The sequence below is a fragment of the Lacerta agilis genome, chromosome 8 (genome assembly GCF_009819535.1).
Source record: "Lacerta agilis isolate rLacAgi1 chromosome 8, rLacAgi1.pri, whole genome shotgun sequence".
In the NCBI taxonomy this organism is placed as follows: Eukaryota; Metazoa; Chordata; class Lepidosauria; order Squamata; family Lacertidae; genus Lacerta; species Lacerta agilis.
In genome coordinates this window covers 26114253-26130303 of record NC_046319.1, presented here as the reverse complement: position 1 = coordinate 26130303, position 16051 = coordinate 26114253, and the positions used below count along the sequence as shown (strand labels likewise).

General features: G+C 40.5%; 1 protein-coding gene across 3 annotated transcripts in view; it reads left to right on the top strand.

Annotated features, from left to right (window-relative positions):
* Window positions 1-6636: 6636 nt before the first annotated feature.
* DPY19L3 (dpy-19 like C-mannosyltransferase 3) overlaps window positions 6637-16051 on the top strand; it is a 37204-nt gene continuing 27789 nt past the window's right edge. For 2 of the 3 annotated variants that reach the window (XM_033156669.1, XM_033156667.1), the window contains exons 1-3: window positions 6637-6788; window positions 9346-9488; window positions 12249-12373. In XM_033156669.1, coding sequence (XP_033012560.1) covers window positions 9386-9488; window positions 12249-12373 — 228 coding nt within the window. In that variant the 5' untranslated portion in view covers window positions 6637-6788; window positions 9346-9385. The remainder of the gene's footprint in view (window positions 6789-9345; window positions 9489-12248; window positions 12374-16051) is intronic. The other variant, XM_033156668.1, reaches the window with a different exon arrangement.

Here is a 16051-nt window from a genome sequence, read left to right as displayed (position 1 = left end):
GTAGCAAATTGTTTGGCTTGGGTTATTTATTTCAGTATGAAATTCTGAGAATGTATAACATAAATCTTGATAGACCATAATGGTTCACCAGAACTTTCTCATAGTACTTAAATCTCTCTCTCTCTCTCTCTCTCTCTCTCTCTCTCTCTCTCTCTCTCTAAAATCAGGCATTTCAGAATGCTAGAAATGCCATAACTTGGATCAGAGTGGGTGGGAACAAGTGGTCTTAGCTAAACTTTGAAGGGAGGTTTACTTCTTTATCAAATAACATTTAACACGTCAAAATCCACTTTCTTGAGTACACAGAAATCTGATGAAAACTCAGTGGAAGTTACTAGCTTGTCCCATTGTGACATTGTTATAAAATAGCCACTAAAAGCACTTCATTCACACTTGTTTCTCAAAAGGAGCTGTTTTCATGCCTTCTAGAATACATTGAGTTCTTGTCTGTGGTTGCAAGCTTCAGCTGCTTAACTCCCATTGACTTCAGTGGAGGTTCAGCAGCCTCCAATGTTACTTTTCTCTTGAAATTAGTGTTATGTTTCATTTGTGTGGACCCCTCTCCCAGTTCTTGCCATATTGCTGCATTTCCCTTTACTCTGGCAGTTAATTGCTTGTAAGCAGATGTGTACACAGATATGCATTATTTTCAGACAGCTGCAGAACTTTTAACAATGTATTTATTGTACATTAAAAGCTCAGTTTTCATAATGCTAATTGAGTTTGGGTCACCCCCTGCCCCTCAAAATTTCTGAACTGTGAAGTTGGACAAATGGAAAATATTTTGTGTCATTTTTAAAGAATCTTTAAATGTAGAATGCAAAAATATTTCAAGGCATTTTGTAGAAAATCCAAACTAGGATCCCTATTCTTATTCAATCTGTTACTTGTTTCTAAACTAGGTGCATTTATAAAAAGTGAGTGCATAAATTCACTGTACAACAATCTGTACAACAACCAAGTTTATTTTAAATATGAGATTGAAAATGTGGGTTTTTTGTGTTCTTGAGAAATATAACAAACAGGGAGAAATTGAGAAATTGCTATATTTCACTTTCTGCTATGAGCTCTTTATAAGACTGAACAGAATCCAATTGGTCACAAATCCTGATGAAGTACTTCTGGCTACTACTGTTACCTTTGTATTCAGTCATTGCATCAATATTGTATCCTCAACCTGAAACTTCTGATGTGCTTAGAAACAGGAAATTATTGGGCAACTATTTAATAGCTGAGGTCATACAAAGCGTATCAACATTCCACCTCCTATCTGTCTATTTACTGCAATTAGTTGAAAGCTTGGTAAAAATTACTCTGTTTATTTCAAATGTTTCATTTCAAAACCATGGCGAAGGCTCTTTGTCACAAACCTTTACTTTGTTTTGTTTTGTTTTATCCTTAATGGATCATGCCTGTCTGTTACACTACAAGAAAATTGTGAAACCACAAGCTTATAAAACTAATTATATTTTTATTGAAGTTAAGTATTGATTTTTAGGCATGTAAAGCTTTTTGCAGGAATACAATATGTGAAGAACAATTGAAATGAATTGGGGAGGCCAGGCAAGGTGCATATGTATTCAGCAGGTTCTTTTGTTACCATTTTGTATATGTAATCTTCCATTACTGTTAAATAGTAAAGGGAAGTATTTTATTTTTATTTTTTAAAGCAAACTAACTATAGTCTCAATACTTAAAAGTTTGATATTACCTTCAATTGCACAACAAAAGCATCCTTCATACTGACACTTTTTTCCATTTTAAAGCCCATGGGTTGCTATCAGTTCACTCTTAAATTTACACACTCGCCATGCAGCAGACTTGAGGCTGAAACCAGTTTGTTGATCATGTTACCTTTCTTGGAGTGTGAGCTGTTTGGATTTAGGGAGTTTTTGTTTAGAGCACTTTTTCAGACATACAGCATGTCTTCCCTCTGTTTTAGAATTTAAAAAAGATAAATGCATACTGCTAACTATAGTGTTTGATTTCTTCCCCTCCCCCATTTAATTTATGGAGAAGCAGATTCAGTGCTCTGTTCTGTTATGGGCGAAAAGCTTCCATTTATACTTCTGGCTGCAATTGCAATATACACTTGCTTGAGAGTAGATTGCATTACACTTGCATTATTCCCATAGAGATGTGTTGTGGATGACATCCTTACAATGTTCATCCTGTTGTGCTCAATCGGAAAACTCTTCCAATGGATCAGCACTGCACTTGTTTGGGCTGGTTAGGATTAATTTAGCATGTGATACAGGCTCATAGTAGGAAGAATGAGGGCAATGAGATCACAGCTACCCCACTCTTAGGCCCACTGTGCATCTAAACATAAAAAGTAATATTTACATAGGACCGGCAAACACACAATTAAATGATTGCAGGTCCAGATTATGATCTTACTATGAAATGTTTACCTGTGTGGTTTGGGCCTTCATGTGCTTTGGCACGTATCCAACTGATGGGCATTTTGGTGGGCGTAGAGGTAAGATTAGTAGACGGCATGGGTGGGATGATTTTCTTGTTTCCCATCCCCATAATCTGACCATATTTTATTTTCCTTAACTAGCCCTTTGACTGTAGCATAAGCAACTTATTTGGAAACATGGTGTTGGAATCAATGGAGCCTGCTTCCAATTAACTGTGGCTTCAACAGCTTCACCAATAGAGGCTGTATTCCCTGTTCTTAGCTTGAAAAAACATTGTGGCATTCAGCTAGTTGCTGCATTTTTAAAGCACTTATTTAATCATTTAAAATGAAAATGTACAGTTGGTGCTCAAAGTAATGTTAAAATATATTTAATAGAAATGTGCATTTGATATTCATGGGCATGGGTACATATATTTTTTTAAGAAAAAGGAATTGTAATACTATGGCACTGTTTTTTATAGCCAAAGTATAAAACTTTTAGAAAACTGACATGTAAAAGACTGTAGATCTTGCATTATCTGACTGACAGGATGAGTTACTTTATAAGATACTTTCCCGCACATTAAGCTGCATGCCTTAAGTTCTCTCTAGGTTTGTCTCGTTTGGAAACTACGGAAGCAAACTTTGTAGTACAACTTTGACTACCTTCTGAAATACTGTACATTGTTAGAATAATTTATTTTGCTTTACAGAAGTTTTGTCATGTATTGACTAATTGTATTTTGGTAATAAACTCCTTTGTTAAACACATCAATATTGTGCTCTCGATTGCATATGCTTTACTGAACACAAAAAAGTTAGCTTGTAAATATAGCCTTTCTCTTTGTTTAAAAATGCACACATATACCTAAACATGCTAAAAGAGCCAGTGTGGAGTATTGAATAAATACCTGAGCTATGAATCAGTGAATCCACAATTCAAAACAGCGCTTGAACTCCCTAAGTTTCCTGAATTGCTTATCTAGGTTACCCTAAGCCCCCGCCCTGCCCCCAATATGGGGTGACCTACTTTAGCGGGTGGTTCCAAAGAAAGACTCTTGAACACCAAAGCGCTATATAAATGCTGTTTTGTATCACCTGCATTCCTCCCAAGCCATATACTGACCATGGATGGTGATGCCTTTGAGGCTTAATTAAACCACCTGTTTGTGTTGCCTGCCTGGGACAACAAAGGGAGAGCAGGAGGCTTACTGAGGATGCTCTGTGTTCAATGAGCTGTGCTCAGCTGTGAGCTGTAAATTGAGAAAGGGATACGTTTCCTGTTTTTCTAGTGAGCCTAATTTAGCACTTTGCTTTCATGTATGATAGGCATGTAAAAGTTGACTATGAGCTGAATTATAGTTGTCATGTATGGGGATTCTTCAGCTGACTTGTTAAAATCCTCAGTTGCTACATGTGTCAGAGCTTTGCAATATCTGTAAAACATATTACTATTGTCTGTGCATACCTTACCACTTATTTGGGACTTTCTTGTGTAAGGCAGTCTCCTGAGACAAACTTGATTGGTCACGGAGAGTAAGAAGACAAAGGGAGACGGATCTTCTGAACACCGTTTCCGTGTTCTATGCCACAAGCTCTCACAAATTGAACATTTGGCAGAAACATGATGCAATTCTGTTTAATTTGGGGGGGAAAGAATATCCTATCTTCAAGGTGGCTTATAATTTCAATTAAAATCACTACAAACAAAAACAAGCAGTTAAAAATCATGAAATATGGTTGAAGTGAATTACTATTTTTTTAATTAAAAAGAACTTGAGTGAATGGAACAAGTTTGGCTTGGCACCCCAAAGCTATTCATGACAGAGCTGGTCTAATCTCCTTGGAGAGCAAATTCCAGAGCCAGGAAGCCTCTTTGAGATAATCCTCTGGTAGCCACCAACTTAATCCCTGAAGAAAAAGAGTATTAGAAAACCAGTAAGTAAAGAATATAAATAAATGTTAAAGCATATCTAGCAATGAAGTTCTGCACTATATTCGTGGGCCTAATTCTGCTCTAGTAGTCCCACAATACCAAGTCACAAAGGTTTGAACATTTTCGTGAATCATACTTGCCCAAGCAGAGTATTAGGTGTGAGGAACTTTGCTAGATGAGTGTGGCTCATTTCTCTCCTTTAAGAACTCCCCTGCTGGATCAGACCAAAGACCTATCCCGTACAACATTTGGTTTTCATTCAATATTTTTATTTTGCCAGGTGTTCCCAAACTGGTCCATTCAGGTGGCTTGTGGTGTGTCTGTGGTTTTGTGGTTGAAGATGGGAGACAGCACATCCATTGCATTAAATGTTCATACCGATACTTAATTTTTATTTTATTTTTTTATTCCTTACATTTCATTTTATTGTACTGAAATCTGAATTCTATAGAATCCAAATTGTAATACAATAAACCAACAATATATAGGAATTAAAAGAAGCAATAAAAATGAAAGTAAAAATAGCATCTAGCAGAGTGCATTACAGTTGCTACAAGAGGCAGAAACATTAAGTGACACACTAGCCCCTCAGCAGTTTTCAAGTGGTCCGTGGCAGAAAAAGTTTGGGAATCACAACCCTAGGAAATAAAATGGGGGCATGAAGAAAACAGCTGTTTGTCCTCCATTAGACTGCCTACTGGAGCCCTGGAGACAAATGGTGATGTGGGGGCATGGAAGGCCCTTAATATGTATTCATTTACAGCATTTATATTCCACATTTTTGTCCCTAAAGCTTAAGGTGGCTTATATGGTTATCCCCCTCTTATTACCAGACCTTGAAAATTACAGGTGGTGGAGTTGTCAGCTAAGGAGATGGGCATCTAGCAACATAGTTTTAATTATTAAAAACTGAGGGGAATGCCAGTAAATCCTTGTGGTCTAACATATGGTTTAACAGACATCCCCGTTTCCCGGGGACAGTCCCCAGATTTACAAATCAGTCCCCTGACAAAATCCATCTATTTAGTAGGAAGTTGAAAAGTGTCCCGGGATTCATTGAAAAAAATCTGGTAACCAGAATGATGGCAGTGGAGACTGCACTGCATCAGCAAAGGATGAACTGATAGATTTAATCAAAGTGGGAAAGGCGTCCTCTGAAATGAAAGTGGCAGAAAAATAACCTGTTTATTCCTGCAGACTTTTCTTTCCCTTTTTTAAACTGTTTTTATTTATTTTCATGGTACAGAAGATAAATTTTGAGAAAACAATTGTTACAACAGTAAACAACAAGTAACTTGTCCTGATAAAATTACAGATTTTTATCATGTCATGTGTTAAAAGTTTCATTTGGTTACTCTGAGCTGCATAGGACTGAGCTGCAACTATTGGAAGTGTCTCCAAAATGATCCAGAGTGAAACCAGAAATTCATTTAGCTTCCATCTTGGTGCAGAGGTAGCACATGTGGTGCCCTCCAGATGTTGTTAGGCTGAAATTTCCATCATCCCACTCTGAATTTCAGAAGGAGGGTCTCTTCCAGCCCTACTTGGAGATACCTTGGGGACTGAACCTGGGATCTTCTACATGCAAATCTCAACCACTGAGCTACAGCCCTTTAGGGGACATAGTGTAGACTGAGTTTCCTGAGTGGCAGCAACTCTCCGGGGTTTCAGAAGGGGATCTCTCTCTCCCCAGCCCTACCTGGGGATGCCAGAGATCGAACCTGGCACCTTCTGCATGCAAAGCAGATGCTCTACCACCTGAGCTATGGCCTTTCTCCAAAGACATACAGGAACACAGGAAGCTCCCTTATACGGAGTCCGACCAATGGTCCACCTAGCTCAGTGCTGTCTACACTGACAGGCAACAGCTCTTCAAGGTTTCAGGCAGCGGGGTCTCTTCCCAGCCCTCCCCCCAAAACCCCACCCGGAGATGCCAGGGGGCACTGAACCGGTCCCGGGACCTTCTGCACGCAAAGCAGGTGCTCTCTACCAACTGAGCTAAACGACACGTGCCCTTTATGGCCACAGCCTCTCTCCGCCCAACCTACCTCACAGGATTGTTGTGAAGATCAAATCAAGAGGAGGAGGGGGGGGGAGTGTGTGTTCGCTACCTTGAGCTCCTTGGAGGAAAAGGTGGGTTTTAAATACAAATCATGAGGGACAGAAGGGAGGGGGCGTCGGGAAACCCCTCCCCCTAGAAACTCCCCCCCACAACCCCCCATCTCCCCATCTCCCTCTTTCGTGCCCACACACCTCCCCGCCTCAAAGTGCCCCTCTCCCCCCCCCACCAAGCGGGAGGCGCCTCGCTCCGCCATCGCCTCCCGCCTCCCTTTCCCTCTCCCGCCTTCGTCCCTGAGGGAGGCTGAAGCGGCGGCGGCGGCTCCATTCCTCCCTCCGTGACACACCGGGGCCGTCACCGCCTGCCTGCCCCCCTCCTCCGAGTAGGTAAGGGGCTTCGGGTGGGGATGGGGGAAAGGGGTCCCCTCAGGGCTAGCGGGGAGACGCTTGGCCCCGGAGAGCGAGGCCAAAAAATAGAAAAGGACGAGGCCGTGCTGGCGGCTGAGGGGACGACGAGGAGGAGGAGGCCTAGGCCGCCCCGCAACGCCCCCCCCCCAGCTCCTCGTGCCTGGCCCATCCAGCGCACCCTGAGGAGGCTTCTCCCTCCTTCCCCGCTTCTCCCCCTTCCTCCGAAGGACGTCGTTTCTTGGCACAAATCTCAGCCCCTCCTAAGGCGGGAGGACGGGGGAGAAGAGGAACGACGCCTGTATACATTGTTCTAATTCTGTCGGTGTTTAATTGTGTTTTTAAAACGGTTTTCCTCCTTCTCTTCTCTCCCCCCCCCCCCCGCCTCTATGCTTTGAGCTCTTTCTGTTTTGTCTGCAAGCCGCCTGGAGCCCATGCCAACGGGGACGGGGGAGACGGGTATCGAAATAAATAGGAATAGGAGATGGAAGCTCCCCAGACAGTCAAAACAGACACGTGTGCCTGTTTTTATGGAGGGTTTGGGGGAAAGAATGCACTGCGGACACTTTTCAGCATGCCACCTGTCTGTGCATGGCGATATTGGTTTGCAAGAGGGGGGTGGGTATGGGGTCCCACCACCCCAGCTCAGGGGAGAAGCATCTGCTTGGCATACAGAAAGGCCCAGGTTCAGTTCCTCCCCAGAATCCTGGAGAGATGCTGCCAGCCGGGGTAGATAGCACTGAAGCAGATGTGTTATTGATCTGTATAAGGCAGCCTCTGACCTTCCTAAGGTCCCAGGTTCAACCTGTGGCATCTCCAGGTAAGCCTGGGAGAGATACGTGAACACCCCCCCCCCCGGGAGCTGCTGTTAGTCAGTGTAGACTGCACGCAGTGGTACCTCGGGTCACATACTTAATTAGTTCCAGAGGTCTGTTCTTAACCCGAAACTGTTCTTAACCTGAGGCGCGCTTTCGTTAATGGGGCCTCCCGCTGCCACCGCACCGTTGGTGCACGATTTCCGTTTTCATCCTGAGGCAAAGTTCTCAACCCGAGGTTTGTAACCCGAAGCGTTTGTAAGTCAAGGTACCGCTGTATGTCTTTGGGGTCAATGGAAGAGCATCTGCTTCGCATGCAGGTCACATTGAGTTCAACAGGCCTTGTTCCCATACATGTCTGTATAATTCCTGTAATGAATTTTAGAGTTGACCCATTTTTTTTTGAAAATTCGATAATAGCCGTATTTTCATACACTCCTTTCCCCATGACTTGGTCTGGTGGTCATGTTTATTTGATCACCCAAGCTAACAAACACACATGTATTCAGTGTGTGTGTGTGTGTGTGTGTGTGTTTCCTTTCTGACAAAACTAGAAAGGACATGCTGCCTTACTCTGAGTCATAATGTTGGTCCATCTAATTCAGTATTGTGTACACTGACTGGCAGTGGCTCTCCAGGATTTCAGACAAGAGTCTCTCTTGGCTGTACCTGGAGATGCTGCAGATTGAACCAGGGATCTTCTGAATGCTCCACCACTGGCCCACCCCACAACTCAATAGGATTTACTCCCAGGTAAGCATGTATAGCAGGGCTGATGAACCTTTGCCTCTCCAGGAGGAACCTTTGCCTCTCCAGAGGTTGTTGGATTACAGCTCCCATCAGCCTTGACTATTAAGATGCTGGCTGGGATTGATAGGAGATGTAGTTCAGCATCATCTGGAGGCACAAATGTTTCCTGCCCCTGATGACTAGGATTGTAGCCTTGTTGTGTCAAATGAAGTAGACTCCAGTCCATTAAAGTTTCTGCCACAATAAATCTGTGGTCCTCTGCACACTATTTTTACTGTGAAGAGATGGAAATATATATATATCCTTATATCAATTTTTTTATTCCACTAATATCCTCCATGGAGCTCAGGGTAGCAAATGTGATTCTTCTACTTCCACAGTCTGGCGGCCCAACAACCACCCTGTAACTTAAATTAGGCTGAGGGAAAATGACTGACCCAACTTCAGTCTGAGGGAAGATGGGACTCCTTGTGCTCATCTGATTTACATTGGAGCTGCTCACATGGAAGTCGCAAAATGTACCACTTGCATTTCCATGAGCTTAAAAAATGCCTTTAATTTTTTTAATCTGCTACAGAGACAGGCACATCAGGAGCCCCCTAATATATTAGGGAATTTGCAAGCATTCATATTTTTGAATGATACTCTTAAACTATTCCAATGGGGAATAAATTAAATGAGCTATGTTTTACTCTGTGTCCTTTGCACTGTTATTTGCAAGTTATCTCAAATGGTTCTGTAAATTTGATAATAAAATATTTATTTTGCTAATTTATTTTTGACAAGTTGAAACAATATGATTATTTATTCTTCGATATTTTGCAAAAAATAGCAAGACGGTAATTTAAATGATGATTTCCTGCTATCTGTGAAATATATAGCCATATATTTTTGCATACATTTTAAGGGTGTTAGTAATGATAGAGTGTTAAATGTTTAATTGCTTCCATATTACTTTATGTATGTATATTTAGGAACCAGCGCAAAGTATAATGTGTGAATATTACTGACATCATGACAGCTGTTAGACAGAGAAAGGGAATAAAAGCCACAGAAGTTCCAGAAGAGAGTGTATTCCACGAGAAGAACTGGAAACTTAATGGAAAAACTCTAGCTGGTAGGTCACAGTTATCCTTGTGCTATGTACTTAAGCTATAACTGTATGCGTAAGTAGAAAGAAAAATGGGGAAACCAAGAATGGTTATTATTCCAATTGAATTACATGGCTGAGTTTAGCCATTGTTAGGATTCACCCAAATTCATTCTCTACTGGTATTTAAAGCTATCTTTGACTTCATGTATTTCCAGGATGCAGTTACCGGTATATTTAGGGAGCTATGTTTTGATTTCTTACTTTTTGCCTACAAAATATTTCATGCAAATATTTTTTTATTTGCAAATAAAGTTCAAGTAAGCTTATCACAAACCCTAACTAGTTAGCACATAAAATATAATTGCTACTCAGTAGACCACTAGAAATTAATGGTTCTGTTGGGTACGTTCATTAATCTGCTAGTAAGTCAGTGACAGTTCTAGTATTTTTAGTTCCACCGAGTTTGATGGGTTTTCTAGAGTTTGGTATTGTGTTGCCCATATATCAAAACTAGAGAAGGTTGGTCTTTGTTTCAAATAACATGATTACCGGTAATTGGGAAATCTGAGAAGAGGAATTGATTCGAAACCAATATAGTCTACATGGAGGAATAACTGTCTAAATGTAGTTTTAGGCTGTATTTTCCCTTGGCATCACATTGTCTGTGGTTTTGCTGCTATGTTGTCAGCAGGTAAATCACCTGTAATCGTGCAGCATTATCAGGGACTGCTTTGATAAGTGCACATTTAGAGAAGAAGACACAATTTAGATAACCAAACCTTTAAAGTTAAAACAAGATTTTGGTGTGATTAATAAAGTCACCCTGCTCATAATTTATTAGATGGCATGCCACAAAGGATATTTCAAATAATTTCAGAATGAGAGGTGATGATTATCAAGACTATTTTATGCTTATAAGCTTTTTACTGAACTCTATTATCGAGGAAGGGACATAACACAAAGCAGATCAGAGCTTTCATAATGAGTACAAGAGCAATTAACTGTTCTTTGCAGAAGATGTAGCAAGCTTGAGAGAAAATAGTTAGCTCTGCCCCTTTCAGTGTTCCTGTCCTTCAGATTAACATCACTTAAAAGGGAATTACTTCGATCAAGAGAACCTGTGAATGGAAGAGAAATAGCTATTAGCACTGCTGCACACATGCTTTCTAAAGAGTTAGAATCATAGAATTGTAGAGTTGGAACGGATCACAAGGGTCCAACCCCCTGCAATGCAGATTCCCCCCCCCCCAACATGGGGCTGGAACCCACAACGCTGAGAGTGAGAGTCTCATGTTCTACCGACTGCAACAGTAAACTATTTTGGACCTTAAGTTGCCTCTGGACTGGAACTGGGGGCAAAGTCCACTGCATGTGTATCTCATCACAGATTCCCAATAAGGCCCAGGAGCAAAATGCTTTATCTATCTAGTGCTTGCCAATACCCCACTGTGTCCTCAGTTGGCTTTGCCTGCCTGGAGTGTGTGTGTGTGCGGAAATCTCAACATGTGTGTGGCTGGAATGCAGCCTACTTTACAGATGCAATGAATGTGGCTTTTTTACACTAGCCCCACCCAGGTTGCCTGTGAGGGAATATGGCCCTCTGAAAAACATTGCCCACTCATTACAGAAGAAATATGCATATGCCCTAGATTTAAATGGGAAGAGAAGGATAGAAAAAATTGCATAGATAGCTGCTTCTATATTTCCAGCAGTAGCCAGTAGTAACCATCTTCACTTAACTGCCCATTATGAAGGAGATACCAAAGTATGGAGTTTTCTCTATCTATTTACTTAGAAGATTGCAGGGTTGTGTGACCTAGCATCCCCACTTCATTCTCTTGCACCCCCATCCACAGCCAGAGCCTTTTCTCAATTCACCCACAGATGTTTTGTCTCAGCTGTCTTATTTCAGTTGCAATTTCCCACAGTTATTTTTTCCTTACTTTGCTACCTGTTTAAATTATTAAATAAAAAATAACTTTCTCCTCCGTGCTGTTTCCCTTTCACTTTCCACCTCCATTCTGAACTAGGACTGCAATATTTTCTGCCATAGCAACATAACTGGATGTTGTCCATTTGAGCTACCATGAAAAACTAGTGTAATCTTGATTAACATAGCAGAGAATGAAGTTTATTCACCCTGTACAACACTAAGGTTGTTCTGAGTAGAAAGAATGGAATTAACATGACTTAATTTAGGTTTGCTAATTTCAGTGGGATTTACTCATTGAGTAAAAGGACTGAATATAAAACAACCCTTGGTTCTTTTTTAACAGCATTATAATAGATAGGTTCAATACATTTCTGCCTGTATAAGAGTTTGCATAAGTGAGAAGAACATCTTGGGATTTAGTTCACTTGTCTCACACAGTGCCCTAGCACAATGCCTTCTTTGTGCAAAAGACCCCCTTTTTCTGCATCTTTTGATGCAAACCTTTTAAGAACCAGCTGGGTCAATTTAGTGCATTTTAGTATGGATTTTGTTGTTGTTTTATATTCTATTTTGTACCACATTGGGTGGGTGTTTCTTTTGAAAGATAGGGTATAAATCAAATGAATACATTTTACATGTATTTTCCAGTGCCAGAACCATCCAAGAGAAATCAGTTTTCCCTCAGTTTTCTTTTTGGAAACCTGTTCTCTGTTTATGATACATAAACCGTAGCCAACATCTGGAGTGGATACTACCATCCATTTGAAACATATTGGAGGAGTTGTTGTTGTTGTTTTGTTGTTTTGTTTTTTTAAAAAAAGAGAAATATTTATTAGAACAATCTTCTGCAGGTGGAAAATTGTGGAAGAAACTTTCACTCATCGTTGGTGGAATCGTTGGCATATCTCTGGGAATCTTCACTTCTGTTTATGTTGCTACACTACATGAAAATGATCTATGGTTCTCCAACATCAAGGTAACAGAATGACTCTGATTGCATGATAGATTTCCTAAGGCATTGTTCACATTGTGGCTTTTCAGACTTTTTTCTGCCAAGCTATCCACAACTACCATAGCATCACGTTTTTCTACATTGTTGATAATTTTACTCTCTCCCACATAAATCACTGTTCTTATCAGGTGTGTCTTGAGGACATACTGAGATAGTAGAAAGCAGATAGCAAGCTGAAAGTAGCAGCTATGTTGATGTGTTTTTGTTTATTTGTTTATAATACAGCATCCTGGATTGCTCAGACTGAATGGTGATTGAACCATGAACTGTATATGCACTGTTCTTTTTAATTGGATCTTACATTATTGAGGGAGGAAGGTTAAAGCTTTAATTTCCCTTCAGAGAAGGGCCACTTCAGAAGTTTTTATTTTTCTTGGGTTCCCACGAAAAATCACCAGTAAAACAGAAACTGGAATGGACTATTTCACTATAGCATATATTAAAATTGTGGCACCGTGTTAGATGTGACTTGGACTTAAGCAAGGTTCTTAAGCAAGTTTCCAGTAGATTTTCCATCCTGACTACAGCAGGTTAGGATCATACACTGCAGTAGCAGAATTCATCATGTGGTACATTAAAGTAGTTTCATCTAATGATGTCATGTTAATAGCACCTATTTTATCTTTGACTCTATTAGGAAAAACTCAATTCCAATTTATTGTCAGCCCCTGCAAAATAAATCAGGGCTGGATGTGATAGAAAATCTGCCAAGAGAAGAATGAAAATTTCAGTCAATAACTTGGTGCTATCAACACAGATTTTTTTCTATGAACAGAAAATAAAGGATTTATACAGGATAGAGGGTTTATTAGGAACACACCTTTTGCTTCTTCTGGGTCTTGCAAGTCTATAACATCTAAATATGAATTTATTTGAGTCTTGGGCAAAACAAATGTGTGCAATTCATTTAGGTCCTGTTCCCAAAGTCCTGGATAGGAAACTGAGGCATGGAAATAATGATTTAGTATAGTCAAGCTGAGAGTTGAACCCAATTTCCCATGCCATGATCCAGCTTTCCAGCAACAGAATTCATTATTTCTATTCCAGCAAAGTCTAATTTCAGTACATGGCTAGCTGTTGTATATAAATCCGTTGCTTTCTTCATTCATCAAAGCTGAATAAACACTCCAATCAGAGCAAATGGGCTTGAGGTTAACCAGCCAAGAGTTCTGTGTGTATTAACTGTGTTTGTTGATGGCACGCTGTGCAACCTTGGTCACGTTAATGCAGTTATCTGTATTGAGCTTTCACTTTTATGCTTAAGAAGATTTGCTACGTAATTAATTGGATTTTATTTTTAAAAGCAATATTCTTTTATTTCTTTTTCTGGTGCAGTTTTGGTTTTTATTAAGCAAGCAAACAAAGAAAGTTGAAATACTTTCTTGAGTGTATTACGTTTGGTTCTTTTGAAAGACAGTATCAAGCTTTGTTTGATCTAGTTCCCAAACTCTTCACTGATGTGGGACCCCAGAGGCATTTTGTTGCAGCGCAGGATTCAGTTGTTAGCTTTGTTTTCTGATTGGAAAGCCATTGCCTTTCCAAGATTCTCTCATGTGCGTGAATTCCAGACAGTCCACAAGGTTATTGGGCTCCAAAGATCACTGAAAAACCAGAACCTTTTATAGAAGTGAATGTGTTGAACATAAATAGAATAAACAAAATAAAAAATATTTTTTTTTCCTTCCAGTAGCACTTTAGAGACCAACTAAGTTTGTTCTTGGTATGAGCACATACCAAGAACAAACTTAGTTGGTCTCTAAGGTGCCACTGGAAGGAATTTTTTTATTTTGTTTTGACTATGGCAGACCAACACGGCTACCTACCTGTAACTGGATAAATAGAATATTAATTTTGGAAGTATATTTTTACATGACTCTGTTCAAAATACCTTGCTACAGATCATCCTGATCTTCCACATAGAACCAAAGAATTGTAGAGTTGGAAGGGACCCAAGGTTCAACCCCCTGCAATACAGGAATCATATATTTGTGCTGATGTGAGATTGAGTTGTGTTTATAGAGGGAGAAGAGTGCGCAGTAATGGGAGATGTTTAGTTCCTTGCCAGTTCTTCAGCCTTTTGAAAAAGGTGAATTCCTAGTTGGAGTATATTGTAAAAGAATAAAAAGATACAAGGGACAAGAGCCCCTCATATTATCCTGATCAGCATTATACGAAGCTTTTGTGTAGCAACAAAGCATTAGAAACAGCTAAAATCCCCGACGGCAATGAAAGTGAGACCACTGCAGAAGGGGGAAGAGGGGAAGAGAAGTGAGGAGAGAGGAGAGGAGAGAAGACGTTGGGTGAAATATTCTAAGTCCACTTTTTGGAGATTTCAGCTGAGCTGTGCCTCCCCTCCACAGGGTTCATCGGTCTTTCCTGCCATATAGCAACATGATGGTGGGAGTGGGAGATGAAGGCAGGAACTAGTGTCTGAATAATGCAGCAAAATGTTTTAAAGTGTTGGTCCTAGTGTGGAAGGGGGCATCAGTCCTTCACTCCAGACAGTAAAATGTCTTGGGCTTCTCCTGCTTAAGAACTACCTGCCCTGAGGGTAGAAGAGAAAAGTCAATAGATCTTTTTTGGAGGGGCTGGATGGAGGGACAGTATACTCCCCCTCCTCTGCTGGTCTGCTGCACTTCACCAGAGTCCCAGTATATGCTGCTTTTGCAGCTATGCCTTGAAACCTCCCCCCTCTTACACATAGTCCTGCATCATTCAGTTTAGGCTTGGTTGCAAACCTTGCTGCACCCACAGCCCCCAACTCTCCAGCACAGTGTGGGAAGGGGAAGTTTAACCCCCCACTCTACACACACACACACTCCCACCATGGTTAGTGGCTATCTCCTCCATCCTACCCCCACTACCACTATTTTCCTGACCCTGAGAGCTAGTTTAGGGGTAAAAGGTAGGTCAAGCACACATAACATATTTTAACAGACCCACAAATGGTTTCAGTCATACTTGTGAAAGAAGTATTTCATAAGATTCCCCCACCACCAACATTTCTACAAATTTTCCATTTCTGACCCTGGGGGGCAGGGTATTTCCTGTTTCCCTCCCCAGGCTTTCACATTGCCACCAATTTTATTTCATACAGATGAGTTCTATTTCTCAGGCTTTGCTGAGATAGAAACATATGCATGAGGGAACATCAGGGGCTGGTTTGCGCATGCAGCTTCTTTACTTAATGAGTGCAGTAGCAATCAACATAATTCATGTGTGAAACATCCATCACACAGACATAATACCACAGATAGATTATTCCTATTGATAAAAGGGATTGGCTTGTCACCGCCATAGATGATAATAGAATATTCAGTAGGCATTTTGTAGTTTACCTCCTTTTCTTCCGTAATCCCTAAAGGGAATAATGATGGAGCAGGGTATGACTGCAAATATTTTTGTACTTGCAGCTGATCGGATATCTCTAGAATAATGTAGAATTCACTTTTAATTGCTATATAAGCATCAAGAGTTTCAGCAAAGCATCATGGGGCTCATAGAGTCAACACTTCATAAAAACAAATTACATATATATAGAATGTGTATAGTAGTATTATCTAAATATTAGCCTTGAAATTTCAGCCGATAGCTCTCGCCACTTTTATTGACATCTGAGACTCTAGAAAAAGTATGAATTGC